We start from the raw sequence: 16,393 nt of genomic DNA on the forward strand, positions 1-16,393 counted from the left end.
GACCTTCAGACTAAACACGAAGATCTTTGTCCAAGTCCAGAAGGCCCATCGACCCGGAATTCTCATGAACGATGAGAGAAGCGGATCGAAGGAATCCTGTGTCCGCATACTCCGTGGTGAAGAGTTGTTGTATCCAGCCACGAAACTTCGCCATTTGACGGACAGACCTTCAATGGTCACTAATCCAACTTAGTGCTAAGGCGTTGCTCCCTTCACAATCAATCAGATTTTCAGAGAAATTGAAGCTTGCCTTCCATGGCATTTTTTTCCGTTATCTGAGCTCAGATCTCAATTGTTTGGATGTTCTGCTCGGGAGAATCGTCATCAAACTTCAATGGGCTGCCTGCGTAATAATAGCTATTCACGGTGGGGATGTCACGCGAAGTCCATGGAACGTCGCTATCCCCCCCCCTCGCAAGTCCGCCGCGGACTTCTTGAAACAACAAATATTTCGGCCACTTTAGAGTTTCCGACAGACCCGGTCAATGCTTGATGTTCCTACCCGAGCTCGCGCCAAGTAATCGAGTCCGGCGCGCGGAGGTCATGGATTGTTGCGTGAACATTCTCAAAGTAGAAAATTGCCGTCTTCCAGAAAAATGTTGTTGTTCAGTCCTTGTATCTGGTGGGAACTCCTGTATTTCTTCGCACACTCCACACTCTTTGCCAATGGTACGTAGTCATCGACAGCGTGAGCGTTTTTGCTTCATCTCTCGGCGTATCCCGCGGAACAGAAACGAAATCGATCCGGTTTTCAGGCGAGCACAACTGTTTTGGAGGGATCGAAAGTTTTGAGAAGACCACTGGCGTGGGCTACGGAGGTCAAGTTGTGGGCACAACGATCCTCCAGCAGCAAGATTCCGCACTCACGAGAGATTGCATAAACCTCTGTAAACAACAATCACAGTGCAATTCCTTCTCACTCAACTACGTCGGATTCAAGTGTACGTCGTTCCAAGTGACGTCACAGGGCAGAAGAGAACTCCTCGTTGATAATCCCACTTTGAACTACTTCGAGAAGATTTGTTTCCGAGGAATTCAAAAGCACACTTTCGATGAGCTGTGCGGAGATCGGCTCTGGGCTTTCGACAGAGTCAAAGAAGCATACCTCGACGGATTCGTCCATAGGTGAGACAGTCTCCCGAGAGACATGTGGATGTCGAGCGACGGCAACCTGTGGTCGAGGGAGGGATTCAACAACTTCCCATTCTCCTCGAAATTCCAGAGAAGAACTCAATGTGAAGGATAAGGAGGAGTGTGCGAAGATGTGTTTGCTCGAGGGAACCTTCACATGTCGCTCGGCGGATTTCGATGAAGCGCAGAAAGTTTGCAAGCTGAGTCGAGAAGACCGCAGATCGCAACCTCAGGCTTTCAGACAAGTTCCTGGCTCTTCGAGAGACTACCTTGAAAATCAATGTTCCGCAACAGGTGAGAGCTTACAGCATCGAATGCAGTCCACAGTTCTAATCTTGCTCGTGGTCGCTCATGAGCTCGCGCTGTGTTTGGGTCCTTCCGAAATCCAGTCCAACGAAACATGCTTTTCTAATCAGCGCCGACGTCATGCCGATACGAAACCCGGGTGGGGGTTGGAGTTGTCACCATGGACCTCTTGCAATTCGCATCTGCGGTCGACGAATGCCAAACACAGTGCGATCGTGAGACAACATTCAATTGTCGCGCGTATTCCTACATGGAGAATCGATGCTATCTCTCCGGAGACGACACCGTTTCGTTGGGTCCGAGTGGCTTGCCTGCGTCCACGAATGCAGCGTACGGAGAGAAGAAATGTATCACAGGTACGTAGGGAAGCCGGATATTTCAGTCTGATCCGTTCAGGAAATATATTCACGACTTTCGGGGGTCCCGCTCCCCTCTGTGTCTCCTGTTCCTTCTGCTTGCCTCGTATAAGGTGGAAATATTAATGCAAAACGAGCTCTAACGTCTAAGGACCTAACCCTCCTTCTGAACAGAGCAATGTACGCTAGGAGTGTTCACCTACGAAAAGATCACGGGATTCGTCATGCGTTCCGCGGCCCGGACCTCAATACCGCTTTCCAGTCCGGGAGCCTTGGGCAACACCCTTGAGTGCCGGCAGTACTGTCACAGCGCTGGCCTCGACTGTCCGGCATTCAGCGTTAATTATCAAAATATGCGATGTGATAAACTGGACCGAAACTCGCAAGGGCGAACACAGGAATTGAGCCCCCGAGCCGGGGAGAATTATTTCGAGAAAATCTGCCTCAGAGGAAACTTCGCCACCGCCTGCCAGGGGAAAGCTTGGGCTTTCGAACGAGTCCTCGGAATGGAGTTGGTTCCGACGCTATACGAAAAGAGCTTCTCGCATGTTCTCAGCCGAAGGGATTGCGAGGAGCACTGCCTGAACGAGCAAACGTTCAATTGCCGGTCCGCCGTGTACTTCGACGACACGGCGGAGTGTCGTCTGAGTCGACACGACCGACGAACTCAGGCAGATGGTGTGATCAAGACGAGTAACCCAAGGATAAACTACCTTGAAAATCAATGCATAGAAGGTGAGCTGCGTCTCCGGTTTTCTTCTACCGCGAAACGTTCCAGAGAGAGCGCGCATGTTGACGTGATCGTCATGTTCCAGAGTCACCAACTTGCCCCTACGAAAAGAAAGCCGATGCCTACCCGATCTACACTGACGTCGTCGCCACGACCGGCATCGTATCAGAGCAGGCGTGTGAATCGTTTTGCACCACTTACCCGAACTTCCACTGTCGGAGCTACGCGTACTACCCCGCGAATGGACAATGTTTCATATCGGGTCGGTTGAGTTTCGACAAAATCATTCTCTGATGAAAACTCCGACGCGAACCGAATCAGGTACATTACGTAAAACGCCGATTCACAGGTGACGATCGGAGCTCCGCGGGACCGGGAAGCACGAACTCGAGACCAGGGATTCTCTTCTACGAACGCGCTTGCACCGATGACAATTCTCAAACGCATTCGACAATATCCCCTCTGCCGACGGATACCGGACTGAACACGATCCCGACGGGATCCGCCACCAGAGAGCCCGCGTCGTTTCCGAGTCCGTCATCTTCGGTTTCCACCCTCTACCCGCCCATAGGTAAAGAGCAGCCTAGGCAGTATCCTGCATCTCCTCTCCCTCTCAGGATCCATTCTACGAAAAACAGCAGTAAGCCTCCGTGTGGTCGTCCGTCCCGTGCATGGCATTTGAACCGAAAGTCGCTGTCTCTCAGCCACTTCCCCACAGATCTCACTCAGGTCTCCTAGCTCTCGATCTGAGCGAGCTCGAGGTGTGGATTCACGCGAGGAGTAGGGAAAGATCGTTTCACCGATCGAGATCGATCGATTTGCACCTCTGCATTTTTTCCCAGCTGTCACGTTCATGTTTTATTCCTGCCGCTCTTGCATTCGAAAGCGCTCAACGATGTCGATTCCGCATATCGTGAATGCGTGTGTTCGATACGAAGCGTTCAACCGAATCGGGTCACACCGGGGATACGGCGGGCACGGGCTGTTTGAGGGAGACTATCTGTCGGCTGCGGGCAGAACTGGTTAGACTACCGCGTTTCTGGTCGGGTCGAAATTAACGGGAGTCTCGTTCTCTTCCTCAGCGCAATCATGTCAGGCGGGCGAAAAGCTCACGTTCGCTCGCGTATCCGGCCATGAGTCAGCGGCTCGACCGGGTCAGATTCTTTTGACTTCGCCCTCAGACGGCATGACCAAGGACTGTCTGTTGAAATGTCAGCAGAGAGAGGATTGTAAGAGTTTCACCATCGATTACAAGCGACACGAGTGTTTCATATCCGGCTCGTATCGCGGATCGACACCCGCGCATCTGAGACCGGCTCCTGCAAAAACGTACTTCGAAGGCATTTGCGTGCGAGGTAGGGCGTCCGACTGGAATAATTGAGAGACTCTCCGAGGCCCAGGAACGAAGTTCCGGAAAACTCGGAACGGACGCTTTTGCTGACTCTACTTCCATCGGCAGCCAATGTCCCATGTGGGGGTCGACTGTGGGCCACGGAACGGATCGTGGATCAAGAGCTGACCGGAGCTTACCCGAGAGATGTCACGAGATACATATCGATGCACGACTGCGAAAGACGCTGCGTGGAAGAACGGAATTTCATCTGCAAATCCGCTGTATTTGACGTGAATCTGCAAGAGTGTAAACTCTTCGCAGAAGACCGCTCCCACAGATCGGCACGACTCAGCTACGCTCGCGGGATGAACTACATCGAGAATCAATGCGCCGTCCGTAAGTGTCCGATGCCGACATCTGGAGAGTCGCTGCTTCGAGAAAATCACAAGGGAGGAAGGCTCCGGAGGACATTGATGAGCATTCGATTGATTGAATTTTTCTCTATCGCAGTCACGGCGGCTTGCAAGTACACCCCGATCCAGCGTGATGTCTACATGACCCACATAACGCGAGTGGTCCACGGAGTGACTTCGACATTCCACTGTGAGCTCGAATGCAATCGCGAAGTGGACTTCAATTGCAGAAGCTACACGTACGTCGAAAACGGAAGTCTCGGACCTCCTCAGTGTCTTCTGAGCGCTGATAACCGCCAAGCCGTATCGCCGGGCATTCTCGAACACAGATCTCGCTCGCTGTACGCCGAAAAAGATTGCGCCGACTATTCGGGTACTTCCGGCGACTATAATGGTAAGCGAACGTTCCATGGTGTCGTCCTGGAGCCGTTCAAGCTCCGTCTTCGATTGGGAGACAGAGGGAAGAATCTTTCTAATGAGACCATTCATCGATATTTCTGTCCCTCTCACTGCTTCGCTTGGATTTCGTTGCTTCTTTCTGTTCTTGATTTTTCCCGCCTTGAAGTTCGCGCATTCCTGCTCCCTAGGGCGCAATAATCAAGGACCATCCGGCATACCTTCGGGCAGCACGTATCCCCCTCGTCCACCGTCGCCAGCCAACCAGATCCACACCGGTGGATACCCCACGAACGATCTGCCCACATTCTGTGCTTTCGATCAGTACACGTACGAGAAAACAATCGGTTATAATTTACGCTTTGCGCCACGAGAGAGGATCCCGACCAGGGCCACAGTCGGAGTGGTCAATGACGCGTTTTCGGAATGTCAACGACTCGGAGATCGATGTCGCTCCTTCGTCGTCGAGTACGGCGATTTCCAAATCGCGTCATGGCTGACCGTGGCCGCGGAAGACAACCGGAACGGGCTTTCTGTCCAAGCAAACTCTGCCTACTTCGAGAAAGTTTGCTTCCAAGGTTTGTCGAGAGGGAAGATCGGAGAATTTATCTATTGTCGCGCATCCACCTCCGTCGGGATATCATGAGCGATCCCTTCGGCGCTACACCGAGCGAGAAAACTCTGGAGAGTTGAGATGGAATATTTATCGGAAGTACCGAAATCGTTTCCAGAGCGACACTGCAACAAACTGTGGACTTTCGAGCGGACGATGAATAGCTACTTGCAACTCACTCCCGACCGGGAACTTCCCGGAATTCGTCGCAGGGCCGAATGTGAGGACTACTGTCTCCGCGAGAAGTCCTTCATCTGCAAATCAGCGACCTACCAACAAAGCCGGCAACTGTGTCGCCTATTCTCCGAAAACAAACGGAGCAAGCCGAATACCTTGCAGAACACCAATGAAGACATCGATTATCTGGAAAATCTCTGCGCTGCCGAGTCAGCATCCACCTGCATTTACCAAGACACCCTCGATCGCTTCCTGCCCTCTATAGATCGTCTCACGCACGCGTACAGCATACAGGAGTGCCAGAGACTGTGCGACCTCGAAAGACGGTTTCCGTGTAGATCGATAAATTTCGAAACGGTACATCACGATTGTGCGCTCAGTTCGGATGACCTCTCAAGTTATCCTCTCGGAGCGGGCGGACTGATCTTTCGAAGATTTTCCGTCTTCAGCGAGAAGGGTACCTGTGAACAAGGTATGATCCAGGCGAAAGCTGAGAAGTCTTCCTGCCGCGAAATTTTCTCATACCGAACACCACCGATTCCTCTCGCCTCCGCGGGGAATTTCCTCTTCAAGACCCGACCTATAACGCGGAGGAGACATTATCCTTATCATTTTATTGTTCAGATATGTATGTACAGATAATTTGTCCTTTCCAGTGAGCGTCCAGTGCAATCAGCAGGAAATGATCTTGACTCTGAACTTCGACTCCCCCTTCCACGGCCGCATCTACTCAAGAAACAATCCGAACCAGTGTTACGTGGTCGGAAACGGTCAGAATCAGATGCAGTATCCCATCTCTCTGGGGACGAGGTGCGGGACAACGACGGAAGGACCTGGAAAATACGTCAACGAGGTCATGGTGCAACAGCATCCTGTTATCATGACCGAGACCGATAGGAACATACGCGTTGTCTGTTCCTTCGAAGCGAGCGACAAAACCGTTACTCTAGCGTCGACTTTGGCGAGAAACAGTATATCTGGCTCGTTCGGAGGAGGTCCGGGACTCGATGTCACGTAAGTGTGCACCAGTGAACAGTCCCGAGCTCGATGCCGATACGATAAGGACCTCAACCAGAAAAGCGAAGCCGGATTCGGGACGAAGGACCCTATATTAAGACCCTATATCCCTCATAATGAATCTTCTCGGGCGATTTGAGCTAAGCTGACCGAAAAATCTATTTTCATTGCGCAGGACCGGTGTACGTCCCACACTCTCTTCGATCGTAGCCAACACTGCCCCACCCCCGACTGTCGGAATGCGGATCGTTGACCACTCGGGACACGATGCCAGTGCCGTCGGTCTCGGAGATGAGCTCACGCTTGTTATAGAAATTCGGGATCCCGAGTCGGCTTTCGGGATTTTCGCACGGAATCTCTACGCGCGAAGCTCTACGGGGGAGTCCTTGTTCCTGATCGACGACCGGGGCTGTCCCGTCAGCGCTACAGTCTTCCCCGCGCTCGAGCCGGAATTCAATAATTTCAGGGTTCTTCGATCAACATTCAAAGCTTTCCGTTTCCCCGCGTCCGGCGTGGTCAACTTCGAGGTGCAGATCCGCTTCTGTCAGGAGAGATGCGAGCCCGTGAAGTGCCACAACAGTAGAGATTCATTCGGTCGGAAGCGACGAAACGTCGACGGAAACGAAACCGCAACGTGAGAAATCCTTTCACGATTCTCCTTCTTTTTCCGCTTTCTTGCATATGTTCTGCTCCTTTCATTGTCGTTGATCAAATCTCGCATGAAGGCCTCAGGATCTACGATTATTTTTCGCACGGATTCCGAACGATCTCCGTAGAGCAAGCACATTCATGGAACAACAAATCTCATATCGCCAGGTTGAAACCAATGGCGTCGGAGAACGCGACCGAGAGCGATCATACGGAAAGCGAAACCGAAGAAGAGTCTTATGAGGAATACACGGACGATTCGGGAACCACGCTCCAGCAAGACCAGCTCCTTTCCACGGAGCCGCTTCCGGCGAACGATACCGACGCGAAGCCGGTCTCGCTCAACGAAACCATCGAAGCGGCCGCTTCCCATGAAATTATCTCCAACGCGTCTCTCACGCTCGAAGAAGATCTTCACAAGCCTTACGGCGGTTACGGAATGGGGGGCGGAAAGGTCTACGCGCGAATGTTCCCAGAGGTTAGCGGCGAGTGATTGCGCGAATTACGGTCCGATTCAACTTTCTCCTCGCCTCGAAGTAGTAGGAATAAATCATCAAGTTACGCTGTTTTGTATCTCTCCAGGACACGGACCCCCTTGCAGCGGACTCCGCTTCCGACAAGTCGACCGTGGACGTCCGCGGACACCATAGAGCTCCTCCGCTGATAGTCGAGAGCCACGTGACTCTGTGAGTGGAACTCCGGAGGTCAGAGCTCATTCGAAAATCGGAGAGGTTGGAACGATTCTCAATAAATGGTCATTGCAGAGATACGCGTCGAGATCGTTCAGCAGCGCCACCCCAATCCCCGAGAATGAATTTCATTCGCGACAAGATCCCTCTGCATCATATGCCGCCAATGAGAGCGCAGTACGTCCCGCCACAGTGGAACACGTACTTCCGATACACCCGCCCCTTCCCACAGGGCTACCCATCGCCTTGGTCGTATCATACCGGTCCCAAAGTCTGTGAGTATTCCATTTTTTCCGGATCAGAGTTCAATTTTACCTTCTCTGAGAAGAGGAGAATTCTTTCGAAAATCTAAGAGGCGCTAACTCCATGTGACCTGTTCAACAGACCGGGGCTTCATTCGAGAGATTCCGCACATTCCCGAACCGCCGCGGTTGGTTACTTCACCCTTCTCGAACTCGACTGATAACGAAACTTCTACACCCGAGCCTCCGATAACTGCGGGCGACGTCGGCCTATCTGGAGCTGGTTCCAACACACAAGCGCCGGAAATTCTCAGCGTGGCCAAATGGAACCAAGGAGCACTGAGCCACACGGCGGACTTGGTGGACGGGCCCAGAGACAACAAAATATCGAATGACGATAACAAAGAAGAAGAAGTCCCTCTCTCTCTAGCTATCGTCGTCAACGAAGAGCAGAAGTCGGTGCTGGACAGGAACTGGAATCGAGAAACCCCGTTCCAGACATCGAGGACCCGGAAAAAAGGTGAACTCTCAAGATTCGAGATCCTCTCCGGGTCCGTCACTCGCTGAGAAGAGGGCAGCCCCGAAAGCTACTCTCTCTCCAGCTGACTGACAATGAGTTTTTTTATAGTTTTTCATGCAAGTCGTTTCCGTCCACAGAGATACCCGCAGTCATAACTGGCTCAAGTGTGTACCAAGACGAAGAAGATTTCGTTTGCGATACGCACACGACTGTGATCGTGACAGCTTTCATTGTGTCATTGGTGCACATCGGTCTCGCCTGCGCAGGGTATTTCTTCTGGCGATGGCACAAGAACTCATTCGAGCGGAGTCGAGCTCTGATTCAGAGCCTGCGCTCGCAGCCCACAAATCCACAGATGTTCCTCGCGCCATCCCATCCGATGAACTATCAGTACCTGCAGTCCAGTAAGTGCTCAAAATTCAAGGGATAGAAAAACTCGGCTTGTCGCTCCCCTGCGACCGAACGAGATATTTTGTTGGTGTGAATTGCGGGAATAATATCTTCCTCCGCGGTTTCAGCTTCGAAGGATAACAGCACTCGAGATTTGCACTCGCCACGTCCTCCGATCATATATGGAACCTCGGAGGTCTCATTCCGACAGGTCTACGGCGATTTCGAAACACCACCCTGATCTACGGACCGCAACTGTGGTGCTGGAGGGAGGAATGAAAACTCAGGATAAACGATTGTACACTATGTTTGTTTGTTCGCTAGCTAGTTTGAGTCGGGATACCGTAAGAGACTCCTTCGGCTTTCCGTCGCAATAAAGCTCCCATCCGTATCATTCGGTAGGTTAGGTACACGTGTTCTTGCTGCAATGAGACTCGCTCCGGATTTCATGTTGATGGCATGCAGTTTTTCGCCATGAGGAGTCTCGATTTCTGAGCTTCGGTCGAAAAGGTCTTCGTTTCCGTAACTTATTTCAAGGCTAACGAAGGTTTAGGAATTTCTATTGTCTCGCTTGGTGGAACTTGGTTTGGTTGGGGGGGGTCGAGAAAAAAAACGAAAAAAACCGTGCAGATCTCAGCGAGCTCATGGAGTTGAGGGGGACAAGCAGCCCTGAGGATTCTTATTGAAACTTTTGGAGTTTGTTATCCGTCTAATACAAGATGTCGAGGTTTTCAGCTATGATATTTTCGACGATGGGAAACCATTTCTTATTCACCTTGAAACTCAGGACCTGTCGCGCTTCCGCGAGCATTCGATAGTATCGCATCACAGCGATAGCCCCTCAAGCTGGGTGACATCATCATGTTGTTCATCAATGTGTAAATTACAACTGACGATTCATACAAAAAGCTTTCCTGTCCGCTCATTATAGTATTATTCATTATTCATATTATATATAGATAGATGGATGCCGTGTCATCACACTTCGATGTGCGTGGAAACACCGAATCACCAGAATCCGAGTGGAATGGAAGGATGACCCGTGACTGGGACGAAGTATGGGCGAGTTTTCTGAATAATTAACCTGAATTATTCCCGGGAATCAGTCTTCCTTGTCGGCTTGTTTTTTTGTTGAGAGGATGAGCCTACAGCGATGATCGGAAAAAAATCCGGCGATGTTTCATCGATGCGGAGGGAGACTACGTATCTTCTCGATGCGATGCCTCCAACAAAAAACTGCTTTTAGGCTCGGAGTTTTTATCATGCTTGGCGCAGCGTCCATTACTCCATGGACGAGTCGGCGCAAGAATTCCGTACTTTGTTTTTTACAGCGCCAACCGACCAACTCAAGAGTCATAAATTTGAATCCAATCCAAGTTTTGCATACATCGGAGTTACAGTGGCCCTAACTCAACTCCACTGAGAGCCTCTCACAATGGCGGTCGCTGTCTAAGCCACCGCTAATATTGTCGCCCGACAATGCGCAGTGAAGTTCTCTGAGCTTAGTGTTGCTGCAGCATGTTGCAAATGTCCTGCAGACGCGAACGGCTGCCAGGATCCTGTAAAACACGGCGTCCCTGCATGTGCAGAGTCGACGCAAGTCCGTTAGTCGAGCGCGGAGCCCAATACACTCCTCATGAAGATCATGAAAGAGGATGAGCCTTGAAGTGCATGCAGAAGACAAACGTGCAGACACAAAAAGCACATCGTCCAACAATGTACGAGCGGATTGCCCGGAGCTGACTGGACGACTGATTGACGCGAGGCCCTCTGACAAGGAGATATCGAATTTCTCATAAAACTCTTTCGCTCCGGGTCCGGTGTCACCCATGTGCTCCTCCGCACATTATCCCGCCTTTTGAAGATCGAAAGTTTCCTTCCGGGCTCCCCGTGAGCGCGCGAACGCCATTCAAGCAAAGCCATGATTCGCAGGGTCGAACTTTTGAGCTCATTTGCATGCGATGGCGCTTGTCGGAACCTGGATCTGCCGCTGATCCTAGGCGTTGGATCTTCACGCGGATGACGACGGCGGATACGCTGCAAGCCTCGCTGAACCTGAGAATCCACTGCCCAACGAGAATCCATGCGCCAAGTCGAACATCTCTGCCCGCTCACTCGCGAGGCTCTTCTCTTTCTCGTCGTCGTGAAAAGTGACATCTCGACAGGGAGAAAGTTTCGCCGGCCGATCACATTCCGAGGTGCCTCCGAGAATGGCCAAAACAATCGGTCGCGTGAATCGATTTGTTTGTTTGGCGGAATGTTTTTTCCTCCTCGGTCTGAACAGCAACAGAAGCCAAGTGCTCAATAGATCTCGGTCGTATTTCACCGATTCTCGAGTGGAGTCACACGAGTTATCCAAGGTTTCATCCAGAAGCTTTCGGAGTTGGAATTTCGCATTTCTGTCTTGTTACATTCGCTTGTCCGTCCCCGTAAACAAGAGGGACACGAGACACGATCGGTACACAAACGATCGACAAACGGTCGGTGTGCTTAGTCTATTTCTCCGGCGAGCGACACCCTGCATACATGCGTGCATAATAGTCTACGGTGTACGTTGGGAGAAAAAGTAGCCTTGCAAAACGTTTTTCTCGTCGGACAACCTCCAACTCTCGAGGTTCGCTCTGGTTTTGAGAGAAATATGGGAGAAAATCCGAACGATCGAATTCATGTCTCAATGGGGAAATAATATTCTTCAGCCACTCGAAAAAGAAAGTGTAGAGTAAAATTTTTTGATCGGAGACATATTCGGGTAATCGAGAGCGTATCTGTCCGGAAGTTGCACGAGGCTGCTTTTCTAACCGCTCAGACTTCCGACGGCCTTGGCGTTCTGAACTCCGCGTGTTCGTGTTTACTCCGAAGGCAAGCGAGTTGTTGGAGATTTTCGAAGGGCCTCGTAGGCTGATCCTGATCGATGACTCTGAACGGAGCCGCCGACCGACTGATCGTTCGGCTGACTGACTGACGAAGAGGATGGTGCCTCAAAAACAAGGAAGAGACCGCTACGATGAGTTCCGCAAACACGCGACGAAAATCGCAACTCTCAGTCACATCGTCAGTCTCGAGCAAGTTGGTCTGTTCGGCTCTCGTTGCTTTGTCTTCGGACCTCGAATCGTTGATCGTGAGCTCGTAACGTCGTTCGACGACATACAACACACGCAGCCAGCGGATCGCTGGCTACGAATGAGTCTGCCTACCCACCGACGGGAGGGAGGGAGCGGGAAATCTCGCGCCTCTGAAGTGTCGAATACATCTTTGATATCTAGAACGCCATCTCTCCATCTGGGTAGGTGGCCCATACGCCGGATTCCGAACGCGTTTCTCTCTCCGTGACTTAGCTTAGGGATTACGATGACCCCCAGATCGTGAGATGTCACACACGATAAGCGGGCCGACGGATTTTCGCAAACTACAATGTCATCGATTGATTTTTGAACGCAGATAGGCACCATAAACTTCACTCTCTGAACCTCGTTCGGCAACTTCCCGATTCGAGGCGACTCGGAGCGATCGAAAAGGAGCGACCGGAGGAAGAAGTTACCGATGGAGACCGAGAAGTCGGCTCCGCGGTTTGATTAAAGCCAATGTCCGGGCGGGATCGAAGTCCAGCGCGATCGATGTGGTCTAACCGAGTGAGTTAGAGCAGCCGAGGCTCGGAACGTTCTCCACGAGGTCTCCTGCTCCTCCTCAGACATAACGACCGGCGGTGGTGTTGTTGTATGCAAACAGTGCTTTGTGCTGCAGTCAAATCGAGCTGCGAGCAACGACTGTCGATGGCTGCGGTTTTCCCTTTAGGCTTTTGTGGTATTCACTAAAAAGGCACCTACGCGGCAAGGGTCACCCAAACTAGGGCGTGAATGTCCACCACCGCTTAATTTATGACTTTCTCTAGAATGGAGCCATCAGAGTATTCCTCAAAATAGCTCAAGTGGACCGTAAAGCCAGACGGGAGGCTGGTTTTCGGTAATGGAGTCATTTATTGTCAGCCGCGGCATCGACTATGATATTAGTTTTCGGCATCCAGATCCGTTTGAGTTTCGCGAGCTCGCCTAATGGAAACCTCGGAAAAGTCAGATAAGAGGGTATTCCTGTCCGAAGCTTCTCATCTTGCAGAGTGTACCTACAATCAATTGTTCTCCCAACGCCCGTCACAGATCCAGAAGTCCGCTGCGTACTCGCTGAAGTAAGCAACGAAGTCTGACTGATTGTGAGCAGATCGCCCAACCAGGAACGGGCTCATGATTCATGATGAACCAATTCGTACGAGATTCTGATATGGGAGGTCTTGAGCCTTGATAGGACTAATTGTCGGGCCGGGGATTGATCGTATCGAGATGGCACGAAACTCTTCGATGTCATTGGGGCACCGCGACTCGGAGGCCGAGCCTCCGGATTCCCCTCTCTGTTCATCCTCTCCTCCGGGGGTTGGAGTCCCAGAGCACATAAATTGCGCTCTCTCACAACCGGTGGTTAGATTTTGTGTGACACTCTCCTGTGAACGAATCATGCTCCTTTGTGAAGAACCTCACCTTGGTCAGTTGACCGCTGTGAAGACGATGCCCCAACAGGAGTCGAGGAAAAGGCTGCATCGGTCCACTGAAGTCGAAGTAGGCGGTCAGCAGAAGGTCAAGAAGTGCCGACGACTCCGTGCCAACGATCGTGAAAGGAACCGCATGCACAACCTCAATGACGCCCTCGACCGCCTGCGGACCGTTCTTCCGGTTTGCCTCCCGGCAGCGGACGGCAACGTGTCGCCCGAACAAGATCGTGAAGCGGAAGACCCTCTCAAATTGACGAAGATCGAAACGCTCAGATTCGCTCACAACTACATATACGCATTGTCAGAGACCTTGAAGATGCTGGATGGACAGAGCCCTCCGGATACCGGCATCAATCCACTCCTCGCCGCCGTTGCGCTACAGGGATCGCAAACGAAGACCTGCACGTCCCAACTCAAGCAAACGATTCGGCGACACATTTCAGGCTCGAGCGACCGACTGGCGCCTTGCTCGAGCGCGACATCAAGCTCGAGCAGTTTCCAGAGCGTAGCTTTCCAGTCTGAGACATCCTACCCCGAAATCAACTCGTTCTGCTCTTCAAATCCCTCATCTCCAACCAGCGAGAGCTGCCACAGTCAACACATCAGCTCTCCAGAATGTTTTTTCGACAACACATTTTATTGACCTCGCGAGGCGAGAGACTCCCGACAACCCATCGACCGATTATATGTCTGGGATCTCACAATTAGGTAGAAAATTTACAAGCGTTCTGTGACTTTTGGGCGACATGAATAAAATGTCATCGTTTCGTTACATAAAGGATGAATATTCATTTTCTGATTCGGAGAGCAAGTAATAATTAGGAAGCTTGTGGCGCTAGCCCGTCTCTGAAGAAGCTCTACCCATCAATGGAATCACGATCGAATTCGCCCCATGGAATGGAGAAGAAGAAGCACGATAGATAGTTATGAGATCCATCGTGCTCGTTTCTCGTGCGAAATGAACGAAAGTTTTCCATGGAATGGGGGATCGAGCTGAGATACACTTTGATAAAATTCGGAGTTTCGGAATCTTCGTCAATCTGGTCGCCAACCGCCTAGGGCTTGTGTTAGGGGCGGAATGAGCCGTCAGAGCCCCATGTCGTCAACGCGGATAGCTCGTGGGCGGGATGTTTTGATGTGATTATACAACAGTACACAATTCTCAGCGCCGTCTAACAATACTTTCCCGTAGGAATAGAGTGACAAGGACGGGATTAAGGTATGCAGGTCCGAGTCTCGCTGCGACAAAACGCCCGAAAAAGATTACATCGGTTGTTTGCGAAATTCAATTTTGTTCCCGACTTTCTGTTACAGCAGGATTTCGTGCTTTGTGGGATCTTCTGACTCGGCGAAGGACTTGCCGGTGAGCCAGTTATCAGTCAGCGAGCTTGAGCAGGAATCACCCCAGAATAGTATGAGACAACTAGTAGGCAAAAATGTTTCTTCATTTCTAGGGGAACTCCCTGCCTTCCAGCGCGCAAAATCGTCTGTCGATGGAGAAATTCGATGATCGCGTCGGATGGCCGAGCTCGATATCATCATGAGGGCTTCCTCAAAGGGCTCGTTCCTCACCTCATGAAATGCAATGACTCAGACAAGCTTGTCTCCGTGAAAGCTTGAAGGAGTTGTATTTAGGGATCTCCATTGGATGGCCACGTGCCCTCACGAGAGCCGGTATGATTCGCTGTGCACTGTTTCATTGGCCGACCAGACTACTATTCTACATATATTCACTCTCTCTCCCTGCTCGAGTCTAATGCATGAGGTAACATCGGTCGAGCGCTTTTGTGGCGGACGTGATGGTCGTGTTTGTGGGATGTCAGAGTGACCGGCCGATGAGAAGCTCGACTCGTCAAGTCAGAGAGCAGGCCTCGTCTTCCTCTGCGGATGATGGAAGACAGGCGGACCTCAAGAGATATCAACAATGGCTTTTCAATGCTACTGAGGTCGCCCATCGCTCGACACCCAAGAGCTCTACGAATCTACGACAAAACACTACGAAAACTCTCAAGCATAAAGGTCGTCGCCAGTCAGCGGCATCCAGAGCCAGATTAGTGGAGCTAACAAGATCTCCAGTTACATAAGGTCTCGCATCCGAGGCACGCCCTAGGGACCGAAACCCGGAACAGTAAGCCTGAGTATACCTTGAGAGTGAATATTGAGAGAACCCATCCTCTGGGTCCGCGAGCCTCAGCTCGGGAAAAAAATACGGGATTCTCGCGTCTCTGAGCGGAAAGAGAGGAGTCTCGAGAGTCGCGCGCTTTCGATTTTCTTAGGACTTACCAACCGCGGAGAATTTCGAAGATTTGTCTCCCTCTGCAGAAGTAACAGAAGGTCAGCATATGGAGCCAGTCGCACGCTAGATATGACTTGGGCGTCAAAGGAAATTCTAGGACAGGAGTTGACGGATCGGCTGTCCTTGAGGCCTTCGTCAATATCTGGGTCATTCAAGTGGCGGAAGTCAACCGCTTCATGCAAACAAGTTGCAACTCTCTACATAAACTAACAACACCGAAGCGAGCTACGAGCGGTTCTTCACGAGTTCTCTCGGATACCGTTGGAGTCTGCCCTTCTGCTTCAACAGCGTCTCCGGACTGGAAAACCAGCTCGCAAGCATGGTGAATCAGGGATATCACCAGAGTACCGGACACGTTTTTCGTCAATTGGCGCTGAGTGGCGGGCTCTTAGACGTCGTTCCGGGACAAAGACCGCATGGTGCGGAAGCCCCGAAGGACTTCTAACATCCGCCGATCTCCATCCGACCAGGGAAAGTCTCGAGGCAGGCTTCGAATACGGTTCTCTTGTGAGCTCGTGTCGGATCAAGTTTGTTCGATTCTAGTAACACAAATATCTCTCTCGGTCTCGCCATCGTCGTCCCGGGTGCGCTAATGAAGT

General features: G+C 51.4%; 2 protein-coding genes across 2 annotated transcripts; both read left to right on the top strand.

Moving 5' to 3' along the window:
• Positions 1 to 596: 596 nt before the first annotated feature.
• Positions 597 to 9,202, top strand: LOC100909276 (uncharacterized). The gene is made up of 20 exons (XM_029112294.1): positions 597 to 669; positions 756 to 1,125; positions 1,223 to 1,425; positions 1,548 to 1,793; positions 1,968 to 2,528; positions 2,609 to 2,785; positions 2,873 to 3,094; positions 3,606 to 3,878; positions 3,983 to 4,252; positions 4,367 to 4,681; positions 4,857 to 5,243; positions 5,397 to 5,927; positions 6,112 to 6,469; positions 6,648 to 7,106; positions 7,289 to 7,598; positions 7,703 to 7,806; positions 7,885 to 8,084; positions 8,194 to 8,571; positions 8,709 to 8,981; positions 9,090 to 9,202. Exons 1-20 carry the CDS (start codon positions 597 to 599, stop codon positions 9,200 to 9,202), a joined length of 5,823 nt encoding a protein of 1,940 aa, XP_028968127.1.
• A 4,312-nt stretch (positions 9,203 to 13,514) lies between these two features.
• On the top strand, positions 13,515 to 14,141 carry LOC108864593 (neurogenin-1-like). Its single transcript, XM_018640577.1, has one exon. The coding sequence runs from the start codon at positions 13,515 to 13,517 to the stop codon at positions 14,139 to 14,141; it is 627 nt and encodes a 208-aa protein (XP_018496093.1).
• The last annotated feature ends 2,252 nt before the right edge of the window (positions 14,142 to 16,393 follow it).

The sequence above is a fragment of the Galendromus occidentalis genome, unplaced genomic scaffold (assembly GCF_000255335.2).
Source record: "Galendromus occidentalis unplaced genomic scaffold, Mocc_1.1 scf7180000077488, whole genome shotgun sequence".
Taxonomy (NCBI): Eukaryota; Metazoa; Arthropoda; class Arachnida; order Mesostigmata; family Phytoseiidae; genus Galendromus; species Galendromus occidentalis.

Bases quoted from the DNA above. Each gene is read 5' to 3' on its own strand.
- LOC100909276 (XM_029112294.1), top strand. From the start codon at position 597: ATGTTGTTGTTCAGTCCTTGTATCTGGTGGGAACTCCTGTATTTCTTC. The intron at 670-755 runs GTACGTAGTCAT...TCCGGTTTTCAG, and splicing joins CTCCACACTCTTTGCCAATG to GCGAGCACAACTGTTTTGGA. The intron at 7,807-7,884 runs GTGAGTGGAACT...TGGTCATTGCAG, and splicing joins GTCGAGAGCCACGTGACTCT to AGATACGCGTCGAGATCGTT.
- LOC108864593 (XM_018640577.1), top strand. From the start codon at position 13,515: ATGCCCCAACAGGAGTCGAGGAAAAGGCTGCATCGGTCCACTGAAGTC.